General features: G+C 34.9%; 1 protein-coding gene across 3 annotated transcripts in view; it reads left to right on the plus strand.

Annotated features, from left to right (window-relative positions):
• The window catches only part of ADK (adenosine kinase), a 594,334-nt gene that overhangs the window by 382,831 nt on the left and 191,649 nt on the right, over positions 1-19,854 (plus strand). For 2 of the 3 annotated variants that reach the window (XM_037055967.1, XM_037055968.1), the window contains exon 7: positions 6,200-6,370. The exons of the other annotated variant lie outside the window; for it this stretch is intronic. In XM_037055967.1, the coding sequence (XP_036911862.1) occupies positions 6,200-6,370 (171 nt within the window). The remainder of the gene's footprint in view (positions 1-6,199; positions 6,371-19,854) is intronic. 3 annotated transcript variants of the gene reach the window in all.

Here is a 19,854-nt window from a genome sequence, read left to right on the forward strand (position 1 = left end):
ATTTCCATCTAAGCCAGGTTTTGTTCTGGACTGTTGTATTTCTATTAATGGTAGAACCTGATTCAAAATCTCAGTTGTCTTCTGACTCTATTCTCTTTTGTCTCCCACAATATAATTTCCCTCTACAGAGCCAAATGTAGACTTTTACTGACTGTTGCTGAATTGTTGCTGTCCTAACATTCCTATAAATTTTCTCACAAGCTGTTACTTCTTTCTTTCAAGGAAAAACTTTATTACCCATCATGCACCCCTAACCTACTCAAAGCCCTTTGTGTGGTTAACCAGCTGGCCTATCCAAATTTTTGCCTGTTGCTCTTTATGTATTCCTCCATTCATTTGTTCACCATTCAAACCAATTTTCCTATACAAACATCCATGGTTTTGCTTATGCTTTCTTTCATCTAAAAATATAGATATATTTTAAAGACTTTTATTATTGTTTTAGATATAAATAAATAGTATTTTAAAATATAGCTTCCCTGACATGAAATTTTATTTAAAGTATTTTAATATTTCATTCCTGAATTACTTTCTCATTGCTTGAAATTTCCAATTCAGATCTTCAGATCTTAAAAATTCAGTTCAGATATTTTATAAACATTTGATGTAGTCCAATTTGTTTATTTATTTTCTTTTCTGTCCCTTGCCTGAGGGGTTTTATCAGATAAAATATTGCTATAAGCAATGTTCAAGATTATGTGCCTATGTTTTCTTCTATGATATTTTTATTAAAGATCTAACATTTAAGTCTTTAATCCAGTTTGAATTTATTCCTGTGTGTGGCATAAGAGGGTGGTCTAGTTTCATTTTTTTTGCACCTATCTGTCCAATTTTCCCAACATTAATTGAATAAACTGTCTTCAGCCCATTGTATATGCTTGCTCCCTCTGTTAAACATTAATTGATTATAAAGTTGTGGGGTTTTATCTAGGCTCTCTATTCTGTTCCATTGAGCTATATGTATGTTTTTATGCCATTACCATGCTGTTTTGATTACTATAGCCTTAGAGTATAGTTTGATATAGGTAGCATGATTCCTCCAACTTTGTTCCTCTTAGATTTGCTGTTCCTATGTGGGGCCTTTGGTGATTCCATATAAATTTGTGAAATGTTGGTTCTAGTTCTGTGAAATACATAATTGGAAACCTGATAGGAATTGCCTGGAATCTATGCATTGCTTTGGGTAGAATGGATATTTTTAATGATTTTAATTTTTCCTATCCCTGAACACAGTATGTGCTTCCACTTATTTCTATCTTCTTTAGTTTCTATCTTCAGTGTCTTAAAGTTTTCCAAGTAGAGGTCTTTAACCTCTACTCCTTGGTTAGATTTATTCCTGGGTAATTCATTCTTTTTGAAGCAAATGTAAATAGGATTTTCTGAATTTCCCTTTCTTATAGTTTATTATTGGCATATAGAAATGCAACTGATTTCTGGATGTTAGCTTTGTAACTTGTTACTTTGCTGAATTCATCTATCAGTTGTAGAAGTTTTTGGGTGGAATCTTTAGGGTTCTTGGTACAGTATCATTTCATCTGCAAATAAAGTCAGTTTTACTTCTTCCTTTAAAATTTAGATGCCAGCCCTGGCTGGTGTAGCTCAGTGGATTGAGTGCAGGCCTGCAAACCAGACGATCGTGGTTCGATTCCCACTCAGGGCACATGCCTGGGGTGCAGGCCGGTTCCTTGCAGGCTAACTACCAGCAGGGGATGCACAAAAGGCAACCATACATTGATGTTTCTCTCCCTCTCTCCTTCCCCTCTAAAGATAAATAAATAAATAAAATCTTTAAAAAAAAATTAGATGCCTTTCATTTCTTCTTCTTGTCCAATTGCTGTGGCTAGGACTTCCAGTACTATGTTGAATAAGAGAGGTGAAAGTGAATATCCCTGAGTTGTTCCCACACTTAAGGGAACTGTTTATAGTTTTTGCCTGTTAAGTATGATGCTGGCCATGGGCTTGTCATACATGGCCTTTATTATGTTTATGTATATTCCCTCTATTCCTACTTTGCTGAGAGTATTTATCATAAATGGGTGCTGGATTTTACTAAATGATTTTTCTGCATCTACTGATATGATCATGTACTTCTTATATTTCATTTTGTTTTTGTGATGAATCACATTTATTGATTTGCAAATGTACCAACCTTGCATTCCCATAATAAATCCCACTTGATCATGGTGTTTGATCTTTTTGATGTATTATTGCATTTGCTTTGCTAGTATTTTGTTAAGGATTTTAGCATCTCTGTTCATCAGGGATATTGGCTGGCAATATTCTTTTTTCGTAGTGTCTTTATCCAGCATTAGAATTAGACTAATGCTGGCCTTGTAAAATGAGCTCGGGAGTCTCCTCTCCTTCTGAATTTTTTCAAATAGTTTGAGAAGGAGAGGTATTTATGTTTCTCAGAATGTTTGATAAAATTCACCTGTGAAGCCATCTGGTCCAGGAGTTTAGTTTTGGGGGAATTTTTTTTTATTGCTCTTTCAGTTTCACTAGGTATAATCTGTCTATTCAGATTCTCTGATTCTTCCTGATTTACTTTTGGAAGATTGTATGTTTCTAGAAATTTTTCCACGTCATACAGGTTGTCCGATTTGTTGGTGTATAGTTGTTCATAATATTTTCTTATAATTCTTTATATTTCTTTGGTGCCTGTTGTTATTTCTCCTCTTTTATTTGTGATATTATTCATTTGGGTCCTTTCTACTTTTTTCTTAATGAGTGTGGGTGAAGATTTGTGAATCTTGTTTACCTTTTCTAAGAACCAGCTCTTGGATTCATTGATCTTTGACATCGTTTTTTTAGACTCTATTTATTTATTTCTGATCAGATCTTTATTATTTTCTTCCTGCTACTCACTTTGGCCTTTGTTTGTTGTTCATTTTCAAGTTCCTTTTAGTAAAAAGTTAGATTTTTTTTAGCTTTTTCTTGTTTTTGTTTTTTTTTTTTTGTGAAAGGCTTATAATTGCTATGAATTGCTCTTTAGACTGCTTTTCCTTTGTCCCAAAGATTTGGATTGTTGTGTTCTTATTTCATTTGTTGTGCTTTTTCCTCCTTGACCTCATTGTTAAGTCATTCATTGTTTAATATGTTATTTAGCTTCAATCTCTGTGTGTTTTTTAGTGTTCTTCTTGTGATTGATTTCTAATTTCGTAGCATTGTAGTCAAAGAGGATGCTTAATATGATTTCATTCTTTTTAAATTATTGAGATTTGTTTTATGTCCTAACATGTTGTCCATCCTAGAAACTGTTCCATGCACACTTAAAAATATTGTCAATTCTGCTTTTTGGGGTGAAAGTCTCTGATGATATTAATTATGTGCATTTGACCTCCTCATGTATTGCCTAAGGCCTCTGTCTCCTTTTTGATTTCCTATCTGGAGAATCTACCCACTGAAGTCAATAGGGTGTTAAAATCCCCTGGAATGACTATATTTCAATCAATTTGTCCCTTTATGTCCTTCAAAATTTGCTTTACATATTTAGGTGCTCCTTTGTTGGGAACATAAATGTTTACTAGGGTTATATCCACTTGTTGGATTGTTCCCTTTATCATAAGGTAGTGTCATTCTGTGCCCCTTACTATATAGTCTTGGTTTTAGCATCTATTTTGTCATATATAAGTACTGCTATCCAGCTTTTTTCTTTTCCACTTGTATGAAGTATCTTTTTCCATCCCTTCACTTTTAGCCTGTGTTTATCTTATGATCTCAGTTGGGTCTTTTGGAGACAGCATATATATGGGTCTTTTTTTTCTTATCTATTGAGCTACCCTATGTCTTTTCATCCAAGCATTTAAGCCATTTACATTTGAGGTGATTATTGATGAATATGTGTTTCTTTCCATTTTATTTTTAACTATTTTCCTCAGTTTTTCTTTTTCTTCTTTTTAGAACAAGCCCTTTAACATCTGTTGCTGTACTGGTTTGGTGTTAACAAACTCCTTTAGCTTTTTCTTGTCTGGGAAGTTTTTAATTTCTTCTTCAATTTACAAAGATAGCCTTGCTGGGTAAAGTTCCTTGGTTGCAGGTCCTTGCTTTTCATCACCTTGAATATTTCATGACATTCACTTCTGGCCTGAAATGTTTATTTTGAGAAATTAGATGACAGTTTAACTGGAGCTCCATTGTGGCAAACTGCTTTTTTTCTTGTGTTTTTTTAGGATTCTCTTGTGTTTAAGCTTTCCCATTTTGATTATGATGTGTCTTGGTGTGGGTCTCTTTGGGTCCATCTTGTTTGTGACTTTCTTCACTTTGGCCTTTTGTGTCTTTTTCCTTCACCAAATTGGGGATGTTTTCAGTCATTATTTCTTTAAATAATGGTTCTCCCTTTGGTATTGCCAAGATGTGGTTGTTGTTATGCTTTTGTTGTCCCAAACACTTCTTAAGTTCTCCTCATTTTCTTTTTAATCTTTTTTCTTTTTGCTGCTCTGCTTGGTTGCTTTTTTCTACCTTGTCTTCCAAAAAGTTCATTCAGTCTTCTGCTTTATCCAACCTGTTGTTTATTCCTTCCAATGAATTATTTATTGCAGATATCAAATTCTTTATTTCCAACTGGTCTTTTTTATGGTTTCTATGTCGTTTTCAATGCTGCTGATTATTCTTATAATCATTACTCTAAACTCTGATAAATTGCTTGCCTTCATTTCATTTAGTGATTCTTCTGGAGAATTTTAGTGTTCATTCTTTTGGAGCCTGTTTCAGCCATTTTGGCTGCTTCTTTGTATTTTTTCTATATTTTATGTAGATCTGCCAAGACTTCAGTGTAGGCCTTTGTCATACTCTGCCTGTGACTGGACCTGTACAACCTGTTGGAAACTATCAGAAATCCACAGCTTGCGCTCCCTCTGCTAGGCCCAGGTGTGTGCAGAAAGCACCAGGCTGTGCACCATGTCCCGCTCTTACCAGCACCAGGCCCAGTGGAGCATCAGCTAAAGTCTCAGAGCTCCCAGAGATCTGCCTTTGCTGTTAGGCGCAATCACTGAAATAGCCTCCAGCTGTACTTAGCAGCCTTGCTTAAGTTCCACAGGGTGGGGTGAGATGAATTCATTCAGGTGGAGCTATTGCTTTCCCTTGGGCTGTTGCTTTTTGGAGGGGAGTGCTTTGGCCACAAAAAAAAAAAAAATGGCTTCTGTAGTATCAGGAATGACTCAGCACAGGGATCTTGGCAACTAATCCTTCAGCTCTCTCCCCAGAACGACTCTAGTCCACTCTGCCCTCCCTGTGCCATAGCCCAGGTTAAGTGGCTGCAAATGAAATTTTGTGTGTTGGCCTTTTGGTAGGTTCTCTGTGCCTCCAGTTGTTTCTCCCGGGCAGACAAAAATCCTGCTGATTTTCACAGCCAGATGTTTTTTGGATTCTTTTCCCAATTCCTGTGCTCTAGGCTGGGAAGTTTGGGATGGCAGTTAGACCCCATACTTCTCGGAGCAGGGTCCTGCCACTGAAACATCACTCTGGCACTTCAGCCACCACTCATGGGAACCTAGCCAGCCCTCTCTCACCTTCCCACTCCCTGTCAGTCTCGTTGTGGTGCAGTGGTTTCTTCCTTACGTCCTTGGTTATAAGGCTTCTCTCCATCTAGTGTTCAGTTAGTGGTTTAGGCTGATTTTTCTGTAATTTTATTTTGGTCCTGGGAGGAGATTGGTGTATCTTCCACCTACTCCTTCACCATCTTGGGTCTCTAGACGGACGTTTCATAAGGTAATAAACTAATCTTGGTAAATTAATTATATTTTTTAACTAATTTAATTTTTAAAATTAATAGCATGTCACAAGAATACAGAGTGTTTCAAAATAGCTAAAAGAATACAGTCTGCCTTCATTGCTTTTTTCTAATTTAAATGTAACTATTATCTTGAATGAAACCTTTCAAGTATTTTTTCTTATGTAGACTTGCAGAATGCTTTAGCATTGAGTATATGTAATTTAATAATGAAATAAGTAATGAGTTCTACTCCAACATAATGGCACATATCGAGCATATAGTAGTCATGTGATAAACTTTTCTCCTACTCAGATGCTGATGTTTTCTGCTCTGCATAGGCAGAAAATAAAAACTGTAAAACAGTTTTGTCACTATGTTTTAAAATGTGTACTATGTAGGCTTTTGTGTTTTGTCTAGATTTCTTCTGTTCTCACTAAGAGTGACTCTGGGGAAATTGCCTTTCTAACTTTTCTTCTTGTCTTTATCCAGGGCTTTTTTCTCACTGTTTCACCTGAGTCCGTGTTAAAAGTGGCTCGAAGTGCTGCCGAAAACAACAGAATTTTCTCTTTGAACCTGTCTGCACCATTTATTAGTCAGTTCTATAAGGAACCATTGATGAAAGTTATGCCCTATGTTGACATACTTTTTGGAAATGAGACGGTGAGTTACTCTTTTTTTTTAAGAACCTGGGTAATTTTGCATTTGGGTGTGGGTATAAGTTTAGAAATACATAAATAAAAATGAGATATTTGCATAGACATACTTGAGAATTATGCAACAAAACTGCCTAAGTTTGGACCACTGTAATTCATTTTTCCAGTATTTTCTTCAGTATATGGTCATTTCTTACATAATAAAAAATTGTTTTTTGAAGAGTTAGGTCATTGAGGTTTATAATTTTCACACAATTGACTCTTTTTATGGTACATCTCTATGAGCTTTTGTAAATGCATAAGCCACAGATGGCCATGACCACAGCCACGACGGACACTGCTTTCCTCATCACCCCTTTTAGTGCACCTTCCCCGCATCCTGAGCCCTTGACATGAACTGATTTGTTTTCTGACCAGGAAATAATATCTTCCTCAGAAATGTTCATGGATTAAGGGAAGAGACATCTAGTCCAAAATAAATGTTTTTGGAAGTACCTTGTCAAAATGTGAATCTATTCAATTTAATAAGTTCTGAGTAAATACTGTAATTTGTATTAAATTTCTTTATTAATAGTGTCATTTTTCTAATATTTGTATGTTATATTTGATGGTGATAAATGGAATTTCAGTTAAACTTTTGCAACCTTTTATTTTTCCCAAGAATATACTTTAGTTCTAAGTTAGTAGAAAATAATTTTTCTTCATTACATTTATAACTTCTTTTTAGCCTGTATACTTTAAAAATTCAGGAAATAGGGAGAAAAAGAGACCTTTGGTATATGTATCTTCATGTGACCTGGGCAATATCACTTAAATTTCATTAGTCTTGGAGTCTTTATGTATAAAGTGAAGCTGTTCTATTAATTATCCCAGAAGTCTATTCTGATTGTAATTCTATGGTTCTAACATAGTTTGATTATATTCACTGATTTTGTATCTAAATCAAATAACTGTGTAGTTTACCTAGAATAACATAAAATTTAACCTGGAAATAATTTATAAAGTCAGCCTGGGTGACTTTTAATAAGAATATGGTATGAATATCTCTCAAGGCACTAACAAGTCAAAGAAGATGCTATGTTCTTGATGATTCACAAACTAACATAATGGTAAGAAATATTGGCAAAAGACTTGATTTCCTAGATATATGCTAGAAGTCTCATTTGACTTAAATCTATGTTTTAGATTTTCTTACTGCCAATTTTATTTTCTGAAGAGTAAAGAAGTAACTAGGAAAAATGCTACTCTATCCCTTTAAGTAACATGAAAGAATTGGTCATTGACATGGTAGTCTGAAAATTTGGGGGAGAAATTGATACTTAGGGTTCTTTGTAGTCAGAACAGATTGGCAATACTTAATTAAATGCTCTAGACTTTAAGAAGACAAACTTTAACACCTTTTAAGAAGATAAATATGATCCCAAAGAATCAAACTTTGGATATAAAAATAACTTGAGAGGATTGAATACCATCAAAACTTCATTCTGACTTTATAATCTCAAATGACCTTAATTAGGACTGAAATGGGAGGAACTTTAAAAAACACTGCAGAGCACACAGAAAACTCTATAAAGAGATCTTGCATTTGTAAGACATATGTGAAAGAAAGATGAAAAACATTTATAAAACCAGGAAACAATGCTAAATGTTTGGCAGAGATATATGGGAATAGAATAGAGACCACAAAATGATTAAGTTTGCAGAAAATGCTGATGATATCAAAATAGTCTTCACTTGAAGACTCCAAATGCACAAGCAAAACAGAAAAGGTAATTGGATTTCACCAAAATTAAATATTTTGTACATCAAAGGACTCTTCTCCAGCAAGGAAAAAATACAACCCATGGGATGGAAGGAAATATTTATAAATGACATATCTGATAAGGGATTAATATCCAGAATATATATCTCAACAGTAACAACCTAATTCAAAAATAGTCAAAGAACTTAAGTAAACATTTCTCTAGAAAAGATGTCCAGTAAGCATATGAAAAGATGCTCACCATCACTAATAATTAGAGATATGCAAATGAAAACCTAAATGAGATACCATTTGTCACCCAGTATGATGGCTAATGTCAAACATGTGGGAAAAATGAATGTTGGCAAGGTTGTGGCGAAATTAGAACCCTTGTGCATTGATGGTGGGAATTGAAATGCTACAGCTGCTGTGGAAAACAATTTGGTGGTTCCTCAAAAAGTTAAACATGAAATTATTACCATATGATCTAGCAAGTACACTTCTACTTATATTCCCAAAAGACCTGAGAGCAGGGATTCAAATATTTGTACACCAATGTGCGTAGCAGCATCATTCACATAGCCAAAAATTAGAAACAAACCAAATGTTATTCTTCAACAGTTGAATAGATAAACAGAACTTAACCTGGAATATACAGTTCACTCTTGGACAACATGGGTTTGAGCCGTGCAGGTCCACTTATGTGGATTTTTTAAATAAAAATGTACATTACTATAAATGTATTTTGTCTTCCTTATGGTTTTCTTAATAGCATTTTTTTCTGGCTTCCTTTATTGTAAGAATACAGTATATGAAACATATACACAATATGTGTTAATTGAATGTATGTTATCAGTAAAGCTTCTGGTCAATAGTAGGCTGTTAGTAATTAAGTTTTGGAAGAGTCAACAGTTACATAAAGATTTTCAACTGCTATGGGGGTGGGGTTGGTGCCCCTAACTCCTGTTTTATTCAAGTATCGATTGTACACACAGCGGAATGTATTATTCAGCCTTAAAAAGGAGTATAATTAAGATACATAATCAAACCTTAAAAATATTATGTTAAGCAAAATAAGCCATATTCCAATAAACAACTATTGGATTTTTTTACAGAAGTTTACTTATAAGAAGTACCTAGAATAGTCAAATTCATACAGACAGACAATAGAACAGTGGTTACCAGGCACTGGGGAGAAGGGAGAATTGGGAGTCTCTGTTGATGAGTGCAAAGCTTCTTTCTTTTTGAGATGACAGAAAGTTCTGGAAATGGATAGTGGGGATGATTGCACAACATTGTAAATGAACTTTAGGTCACTGAATTGAACACTTACAATGGTTAAGTTGGTAAGATTATATATTATATATAGTTATATATTATATATAAATAAAATTATGTATATAATTTTGCCATCTTAACCATCGTTAAGATACATATTTTAAAAATAAAAATGTAGCTATATATCCACATTTCAAATTTATATCCACATATTTTAAAATGATTAACTTTTTAAAGTTCGGAACTTAACATAGATTATATTAGATATCATTTTTTCCTACCCAGAAGAGGAAGTGGTAAAACTATATGGTTACATATGATTGATTACATGGTTACAAGTCATGTATGTTTAATTTTTTTGGTATGATTACTATTCATTTGAATTTATTTCAACAGATATATAATACCTGTAATGCCAGACCAGTAAACAGTGGATCTATAGTATATTTGAGATAATCTGTCATGGTATGGATTATAGAATAATAAATATTGGCTAAAGGCCAATTAGATATATTTGGTATTCTGTTGAACCAGTTTGAGAAAGTCTGCTGAGAGGTGGATTTTTAGTGATACGCCTCAGTGTTTGCCCTGGGCTTTGCTGAAGTAAACTATCATTGATTCAGATAAAGCTGTATTTACAGATACTATAAATTCAGAGAATGCAAATAATGCAACACTTTAACAAATATCAAATGGGCTGAATGTCAGAGGAGACTTAAAAATTTTAATAGACTCGGAAGTATCAGTTGAGTGATGAAATTTAATAAGAATAAATAAAAATGTTACCATGTTTTAGTATTAAAAGTAAATATGGTATTGTGAGCTTTATCTCGTTAATCTCATCTCTCATTGTTGTTCTCCTTGAATACTCTAGTAAAGATAACTATCTTCATTTCTCCATGGGGAAAAAGGGAGAATTTTACTTCTAAAATGCAGTGCAGTATAAAATATATTTCTCAGGGAATACACATTGGATTGTTTAGTTTTCCTCCCCCCCCAAAAAATCATATCTGCTGTTCTTAGTATACATTTTCTAAATGTCAGTACTTAGCATACTTAGCTAAAACTAAATCCGGTTGATTCTTATTTCCTACCTGAGTCCACGTTCTTTTTTTCAGAGGATCATACACTAGTAATGATGCTTTAAAGCTTTTCTGATAACTTCAATATTTTTTTAAATGCCTGTCCATGGAGATATCTCTTTATAATGATCTCTGTAAGATAAGAACTAAATGAGGTGAAGCCCATAATTACCCAATCTGACTGCTTAGAGGGAATATCCAGGCCATAGTACATAGAGGGGGACCTTCTTGGCTATCTCTTTTGATTGAGGACATCAGCTAGAAGTTTTAAGAAATCTAACTACTAGACAGTCAGGTGTGTAAGTCAGAGTTCCAGAGAACAAAGAGCTGTATAGACAGAGAACACAAAAGATGTGCAGAGTCCCACCCAAAACTTCAGCTGATTGCCGATCAGTGTATATTTGTGAGGAAACTAATGAAGACTGGGTAAAGAACCACCCGAAAAGATTATAGGAAATAATCCTCAAAGAGTGCAGCATAGGTCCTGTAACCACTATTGTTCCACTAGCTGGAGTGGATAGTGTCACATACAATGGATCTTCAGAGTACTCAGAATACTAAAGGGGCAAATTAGTCTAGAGTGGAAACTACTGTAGTCCCTCCTTAAAATATTGTTTTTAGCCCTGGCTAGCGTAGCTCAGTGGATTGAGTGCGGGCCTGCGAATCACACGATTGGGGTTCGATTCCCAGTCAGGGCACATGCCTGGGTTGCAAGCCAGTTCCCAGCAGGGGACTCTCGAGAAGCAACCATACATTGATGTTTCTCTCCTTCTCTCCTTCCCTTCTCCTCTAAAGATAAATAAATAAATTAATTAATTAAAAAAATATTGTTTTTATTTATCAGTAACCTTTATGTAATGGACAGATTCTTTGAAAAATGGAAAGTACCAAAGCACACTCAAGAAGAAATAGAAATAGAGCTATTTGGGTTATCTATTAGATAAAATGAATTTTTAGTTAAAACCATTCCCACAAAGAAAACTCAAGGACCAGATTACCTCAATGTTGAATTCTACCACACATTTAAGGAAAAAATAATACCAGTTCTATGCAAACTATCCCAGAGAACTAAAGAGGAAAAAATACTACCAAAACCAAAGAATTAAAAGAAAACTGGTGACCAATATCTCTTATATACATAGATGCAAAATTTTTAAAAATAGTTTTAGAAAAAGAAACCCAATGATATATAAAAAAAGGATAATTCAACATGACCAAGAATGTAGGGTTGAACATTTAAAAACCAATCAATATAATTCACCTTAGTAAAAATAAGAAAGAAAAAAGCATGATCACCTTAATAAATACACACACAAAAAAAACATCTGACAGAATCCAGCATCTGTTGATCATAAAGCCCTTGGAATACTAGGAGTAGAAGGGAACTTCTTTGACCCTATAAAAAACATCCTGAATATTTTTTGTACAAAAATGTACAGCTAACATTATACTGAATGATGAAAGACTGAATACTTTGCTCTAAGATCAGGAACAAAAGCAGGATGTTCAACTTTCTTCAGTTCTATTCAGCATTGTATAGTACTGGTAAGGCATGAAAACATATTTGCCAATGATACCTCAGACAAAATATACAAAGAACTCACACAACTTCACTCTAAGAAGACAACAAACCCAATTAAAAAATGGGGAAAGGACTTGAACAGACACTTCTCCAAGGAGGACATACAGAGGATCCAGAGACACATGAAGAGATGCTCGATATTGCTTGCTATCAGAGAGATGCAAATTAAAACCACAATGAGATACCACTTTACACCGGTGAGAATGGCTATCATAAACAAAGCAATAAACAACAAATGTTGGAGAGGGTAGTGGGGAAAAGGGGACTCTGGTCCACTGTTGGTGGGATTGCAGACTGGTACAACCATTATGGAAAGCAGTATGGAATTTTCTCAGAAAACTGAAGTTGGACCTGCCCTTTGACCCAGCAATTCCACTGCTAGGATTGTATCCTAAGAACCCTAAAACACCAATCCCAAAGAACATATGCACCTCAATGTTCATAGCAGCACAATTTACAATAGCCAAGAGTTGGAAGTAACTTAGGTGACCGTCAGTAAATGAATGGATCAAAAAACTATGGTACATATACACAATGGAATTCTATGCTGCAGAAAGGAAGAAGGAGCTCTTTTGCAACAGCATGGATGGAACTGGAAAGCATTATGCTGAGTGAAATAATCCAGGTATTGAAGGACAAATACCATATGATCTCACCTTTAACAGGAAGCTAAACAACAAAACAAACAAGCAAGCAAAATATAACCAAAGACACTGAAATGGAGAACAGGCTGACAGTGACCAGAGGGGAGGGAATTTCAGGGGAAATAGGGGAGGGATTTAGAAGAACATATATAAAGGATACATGGACAACAACTGAGAAGGGTGGAAATGGGAGGGAGGGGGGAGCACGGGGGTTGGGATAGGTTAGGAGTAATATACAGAATACTGTACTTGAAAAATAATTAAATAAATTTTTAAAAAATTTAAAAAAAGTAAAACATCCAAACTAGAAAAGAGGTAAAACTTTTCTGTTTGATAAACACCATGACAGTCTTTGCAGAATATCCTACAAAATTTACAAACCCTTAGAACTAAAAGTGGGTTTAGCAAGGTAGTGGGATACAAGATAAACATTTAAAAAATTGTATTTCTATGTATTAGTAGCAAACACTCAGAAATTTAAATATAAAAATACAATTTTAATACTATAAAAATATATGACATACTTGGAAGTAAAGGATGTTTTTGTCTTGATTGTATTGTGGTTTCATGACTTCATACATGTGTCAGAACTTATCTAATATGTTTATAATTTGTGCAGATTATTATATACCAGTTATATCACATAGTTATTTTTAAAGCATACATACTGTGTGACACATTTATGTAGGTTTTAAAACAGGAAAATTAATCTAGAGTAGTTTAAATAAAAAAGTCCTAAAGAAGCAGTGTTAAAATGAAGAAGTACCAGCTTCTTAAAGTTACGAAAAGTGTCCACAAAAACCTTTATTTAATCTGCACAACAATTCTGTGGCTGGGTTTCTAATGCATGGAAAGTCTCAGCTTGACTCATAGAAAGTACACAATTTTTGTTAAAAGTGTTGGTGGTGTTAGTTTTATAGGGAGTATTGAACTTACTCCTCTTTTAAGTTCCACTTAACTGGCTTAGTTGGATAACAATGCTGCCCCCTTTGCTTGATAAAACACAATAAGTGGGAGCAAGGAAATGAAGGAAAGCTCATTGCTATTAGATTATTCTCTGGTGTACTGCCTTTCTTCTCTTCCTACAAAATTGTTTATCAGGATCCAATTTATTTGTACTGAAGCCTTTTAATACTATCTGTCTTCATTATATAATTTATTTCATTATTATATAATCTGATAAAAGTGTGAGTACAAATAGAATAAGAATTAGTATAGTAAATTAACCTTGGGAACAAAACTCAATAAAGACAAATTGCTTTTAAAAAGGTGCCCTTGAATTAGATTGGGCATAAAAAGTAGAAAAAATTAAAGGGAGAAAAAAGCTGTAACTCTGTACACTCATGGAGTGCTACATGGATGTCTTTAAGTTTTCACTCTAAAGAAACTGAAACTGGAATTCATAAACTGTGAATTACGGTTCTATAAGAAAAGAGACACAAAAAATCTTGGCCCTATTTTAAATATTAGCATCGTGTATCTTTATATATTAATAAATGTTTAGCCGTTTACTCTTAATTTAATCAATTAGCTGATTTATTAGTCAATTACTGTTCCTTCAGTTTCCTCATATGTAAAGTGAGGAATTTGTATAGAAATACTAAATATTTTTCTAATTTCTTCCTTTAGGACCCCTCTCTCCTATCACCTGTAGTCACCACGCTATTCTCTATATCCATGAATGCTTTCTCCCTTTTGCTTGGTCCCTCAACTCCCTAACATTATTGTTAAAAATGTTGGTGGTGTTCACCATAGTGAACAGGATGATTACCCAGTGGCTGTCATCCTATTCACTTATCTATGAGTCTCTAGATAGAGACTCTATTTAAAATAGACCCAGTGTCTCTATTTTGCTTGTTAGCTCCATTTGTTCCTTATTTCCACATGTAAGTGAAATCCTATGGTGTTTATCTTTCTCTGACTAACTTATTTCACTTAGCATAATGTTCTCCAGGTCCATCCATGCTGTGGCAAAGGGTAAAATTTTCTTTTTTACAGTCTAATAGTATTCCATTGCATAAATGTCCCATAGATGTTTTATCAGCTCATCTACTGGTGGACACTGGGGCTGCTTCCATATCTTGGCAATTGTAAATAACCCTACAATGAACATAGGGGTGCTTATGTTATTTTGAATTTGTGTTTGGGGCTTTTTTTAGATACATTCCCAGAGGAGGGATTGCTGGGTCAAAAGGCAGATCTATTTTTAATTTTTTGAGGCATCTCCAAACTGTTTTCCAGTGGCTGCACCAATCTGTATGCCCACCAGCAGTGCAAAAGGGTTCCCTTCTTTGCACATCCTCACCAATACTTGTTTGTTGATTTATTGATGATAGCCATTCTGACAATGTGAGGTGACATATCTGTGGTTTTAATTTTCATTTCTGTAATGATTCATGATATTGGTCATCTTTTTGTATGTCTATTGGCCATCTGTTTGTCCTTTTTGGAGAAGTGTCTGTTCAGGTCATTTGCAGATCTTTTAATTGGATTGTTTCTTTAGTGTTGAGTTTTGTGAGATCTTTATAAATTTTGGACATAAACACCTTATCAGATGAATTGGCAAATATGTTCTCCAATTCAGTGGGTTCTCTTTGATTTTGTTCTCCTTTGCTGTGCAGAAACTTTTTATTTTGATGTAGTCTCGTTTTTTTTTCTTTTGTTTCCTTGCTTGAAGAGATATAACAAAAAATATTGCTATGAGCAATATCTGAGATTTTGCTACCAATGTTTTCTTCTAGGATTGTTACGGTTTGGGGTTTATGTTTAAGTCTTTTTAAAAGATTTTATTTATTTATCTTTAGAGGGGAAGGGAAGGAGAGAGGGAGAGAAATATCAATGTATGGTTGCCTCTTATGTGTCCCCTGCTGGGAACTGGCCTGCAACCCGGGCATGTGCCCTGACTGGGAATCGAACCCTGGTTGTGTGGTTCCCAGGCCTGCGCTCAGTCCACTGAGCTACACCAGCCAGGGCTATGTTTAAGTCTTTGATCCATTTTGAATTTATTCTTGTGTGTGGTATAAGAAGGTGGTCTAGTTTCATTTTTCTGCACATATCTGCCCAATTATTCCAGCACCATTTATTGAATAAATTATCTTTAGCCCACTGTATGTGCTACTTTTCTGTTAAATATTAATTGACTGTAAAGGTGTGGGTTTGTTTCTGGGCTCTCTATTCTGTACCGTTGATCTATATGTCTGTTTTTATGCCAGTACTATGCTGCTTTGATAACTGTGGCCTTATAGTATAGTTTTAAATTAGGTAGCTTGATTTCTCCAACTTTGTTCTTTTTTTCACAGGATTACTATTGCTATTTGGAGCCTTTTGTGGTTCCATATACATTTGTGAAGTATTTGTTCTAGTCTGTGAAATACATTGTTGTAATCTTGATAGGAATTGCCTTGAATCTATACATTGTTTTGGGTAACATGGGTATTTTTTATTATGTTAATTTTTCCTGTCTCTAAAGACAATATGTGTTTCCACTTAGTTGTATCTTCAGTGTCTTCAGTAGAGGTCTTTTACATCCTTGTTCTCTAAAGAATATTGGAAAATATTTCATGCGGCACATCCTGAAACAAAATAGAAGTGTCTACAGGAATCTCAATGCCGCATTACTGTGCTAAAAACAAATTATTAAATTATATAATTTACTTTTTAAAATTGTGGTGAAAAATACAACATAAAAATTGCCATTCTTAGGTGTACAATCTCTCGGCATTAATTGCACTCATGATGTTGTGCATTCATCACCATTATCTGTTTGCAGAAAGTTTTCATCATCCCAAACAGAAGCACTGTACACACTGAACAGTAACTCCCCATCTCCCCACCCCACCATATTTCTGATAACCACTATTTCATCATGTCTCTGTGAATTTCCTTATTTTAGATACCTGTGTGGACACTGTCATACAATAACTGTTTATACCTAGCTTATCTCACTTAAACAGTGTTTTCAAGCTTCATGCATGTTACAGCATGTAGCAGAATTTCACCTTTGTTTATCCACCTTTTGACTTTAGTGAATGATGCTGCTATGAACACCAATATACAAGTATTGTTTGAGTCCCTGCCTTCAGGACTTTTGGTTATATACCTAGAAGTGAAATTGTTGTCAGCATTGGTGTTATTGAGTTCCCCAAGATAGAAATTGAGACTAAACCCCAGAGAAATTTCCAGACAGATGTTATTAAGCTTATGCTCCAGCACGAGGGAGGCAGCACAGAGAAAAGGACGATCCTTTGAACTTGCTCCAGGGCTGGCTCTGCTTGGCTGCTTTTGTGAGGTGGAGACAGTGTGGGCTTGCACAGGAAGGTGGGCTTTTTAAAAAGGCAGACTTGTGCCAAAAGGTGGGCTTGGTGAGTGGAATTTTCCATGTCAGGCAGGGTCGGGTTGCTTCCTCCTTCTGTGAAGTTGCTTGGCAAACGTCTCCTCGCTGGAGCTATGGGGGCAAGTGGTGGGCATTCCTGGTTATGGTAGCCATCCTAATGGGAGTGAATAGCATCTCATTTTGATTTTGATCTGTGTGGTTTACTTTTAACTAAGCTGTGGAAATGCACAGATACAAATTTATATGCTGCCTCAACTAAAATTCTTGGTAACTTGTTACATTGCATTTTGTACTTTTAAACTGCAAATCTGAATTTATTGGTTGGCTTGTTAAGGTTGTTTTGAAACCACTTTAAGTATATAAATTATTTAGATGTTGTATTATATTTTTAATTTGTTTCTGACATCTTGTAAGTTTAAAACATTTCCCTTCAGTGACAACCATTTGTTAGTTAGTCTCAGATGCAATCAGGTTGGTACAGGACATTCTACATGCAGGTAATTACGCCCATTGAGGTCTGCTAATGCAAGCTGCTGTGCAGTCATTACATGACTAGCAATATATGACTAAAGAACTTGATTTTTCATTTTTATTAAATTTTTTGAATAACATCATCTTGCAAATGGTTCTTGCAAATAGTTCTTAAGAGTAATACCTTTCAAGGTTCCATGATCACTAGATAATTAACCTGCCAGGATTAAGTACACTCAACTTTGCCTCAGGATGCTTAACTCTCAACTGAGGTCAATTATCTCATGATGATAACCACTTTGTCAAGAGTTACCACTTAATTCCACAGTGAAACATCACATCACCAGTATAATGCACTTTACGATAATTTAAGTAATGAGCTACAGCTTGACAATTAGGCAGAAGAATTTAGCTTAATTATTTTATACAGATTAAGAAAGATACATTTTGGATAAGACTCCCCCTCACAGATCTAGTATTTTGAATCTCACAGATGATTTCTGTTTCTAAAGCGTACATGTTGCTCTGTTTCATCAGTCCTTTTGCTGGCAGTGTCCCCGCATTGTACATCTTCTTGCAGGGAAATCCACTTAAAACCTATTGACCGTACAGAAATTAAGTATATTAAAAATATCTAGTATATACTAGGAAAATTGAAATTACTGTTTCCTTCTTGAGTGTTGTTTTAACTTTTTAAAAGTATCTACTTTAGCCCTGGCTGGGTTGCTCAGTTGGTTGGAGCATCGTCCTGTGCACCAGAGTGTTGTAGATTCAATCCCCAGACTGGGTACATGCAGGAGGCAACAGATCAATGTTTCTCTCACATCGATGTTTCTGTCTCTCGGTTCAAAAAATATATGTGTGTATTTTATCAATGAATTACAAAAGGGTAAAAAAGTCTGCAGTTTGTGGTGGTAATTTTTGTTGTTGAGTAGCTCTTCGATCATATTACAATAGTGATAAACAGTCAAAAACAGGAACACTGCTTGACACATCAAGACATTTTGAAAGAAACATAAAATTGGCTTTAGGTATTTGAATCTGTGTTTTCTAACCCTGAGTAATGGCTGTGTCTCCTTATATGTAAACCCTAATCATCTTTTTACCAAATCGAATGAAATAGGTTAGCTTTTCCTTTTTTTACATGTTTTTCTGGGAGGAGAGAGACTTTATTGATATTTATTGTTTACACTGTTAAATCCATTCTAATCTTTCTAATAGTCATTGATTCCTTTTAAAAAGACAATATAAAAATTAATAACCTGAAAACAGCTTCTAATTTTAAATAATCTTAAATAAACTCTTTTCTGAAGTTTCTGTATATCTGTACAATGGAAGTTATGTGCTATTTCGATGTGAACATCTGTGGAAATCTTTAAATTATATGTGCCCAACAAGAATAAGTGCTATACGTGCTTATATCTTCAATTCAGATATTCTGTCTTTAGTTAGAAGATTTTCTGTTCTTCGTAAAGGTATTATTTTTAATTTTTAGAAACACTTTTTTCTCCGATGCATACTTTATCCTTTGTCCATAAAGTACTCAGCCTTGTAACATGAAAAATAGAGAAATTTATGAAGAAGATAAAAGAAATATTGTACATAGGATAATGACACCTCAGTCTCCTTCAAAGTAGGCAGTTCAGGACCTCACACAGTTCTCCCAATCACCATCAACTTCTCCGTTGTGTTTACCTGAAGTCATTGGTGGTCTGAAATCTCCCTTTCAAAGATGATTTTAGTTTTGGGAAAAGTCAGAGCTCACAGGGCATCAAATCTGGGTTATAGAAGAGCTGAGTACCCTGAGTGATTTGATATTTCACAAAAAAACTGCATGAGATGTGACGTATGAGCAGGCACATTGTCATGATGAAGTTGCCAATCACCAGTTACCCATAATTGCAGCTTACTGAATCATCCAGATAGTTTCTGCAGAGGAATGTTCAAGCTTATTGCAAATTTTGATGCAGATTCGTTGCTCTACTTACTCAGTCATTTTGAATATGACGGCCACACAGTACACACACTCACTCAACAGACATCCACTGCCCCCACTGACTAGTGCAGTGAACTGGTCATTGTTGACACATGCACATTCCAGTCCACTCTCTTTGGCTGCCAGGTTACATTGATGTTGCGCAAACCATTCTCATTATATTAACAGTGGCTGGACTTTTTCTGGACAGACCTCATATTCTTTTTTGAATTTTTACATCTTTTTGTCAAATCTAATTCTTTAAGATGAGTGATTTCCAAACATCTTCAGAGAGCTAGGATCTTTCACCAGATCCATATTCTGGCAGTAGAAGAGATGGTCTTTCGTTTTATCAAGATGTTCTCAATGCGAATGTGGGGAATCA

This window comes from Sturnira hondurensis, unplaced genomic scaffold, assembly GCF_014824575.4.
Source record: "Sturnira hondurensis isolate 20B ecotype Veracruz unplaced genomic scaffold, ASM1482457v3 Scaffold0008761, whole genome shotgun sequence".
NCBI classification, from domain to species: Eukaryota; Metazoa; Chordata; class Mammalia; order Chiroptera; family Phyllostomidae; genus Sturnira; species Sturnira hondurensis.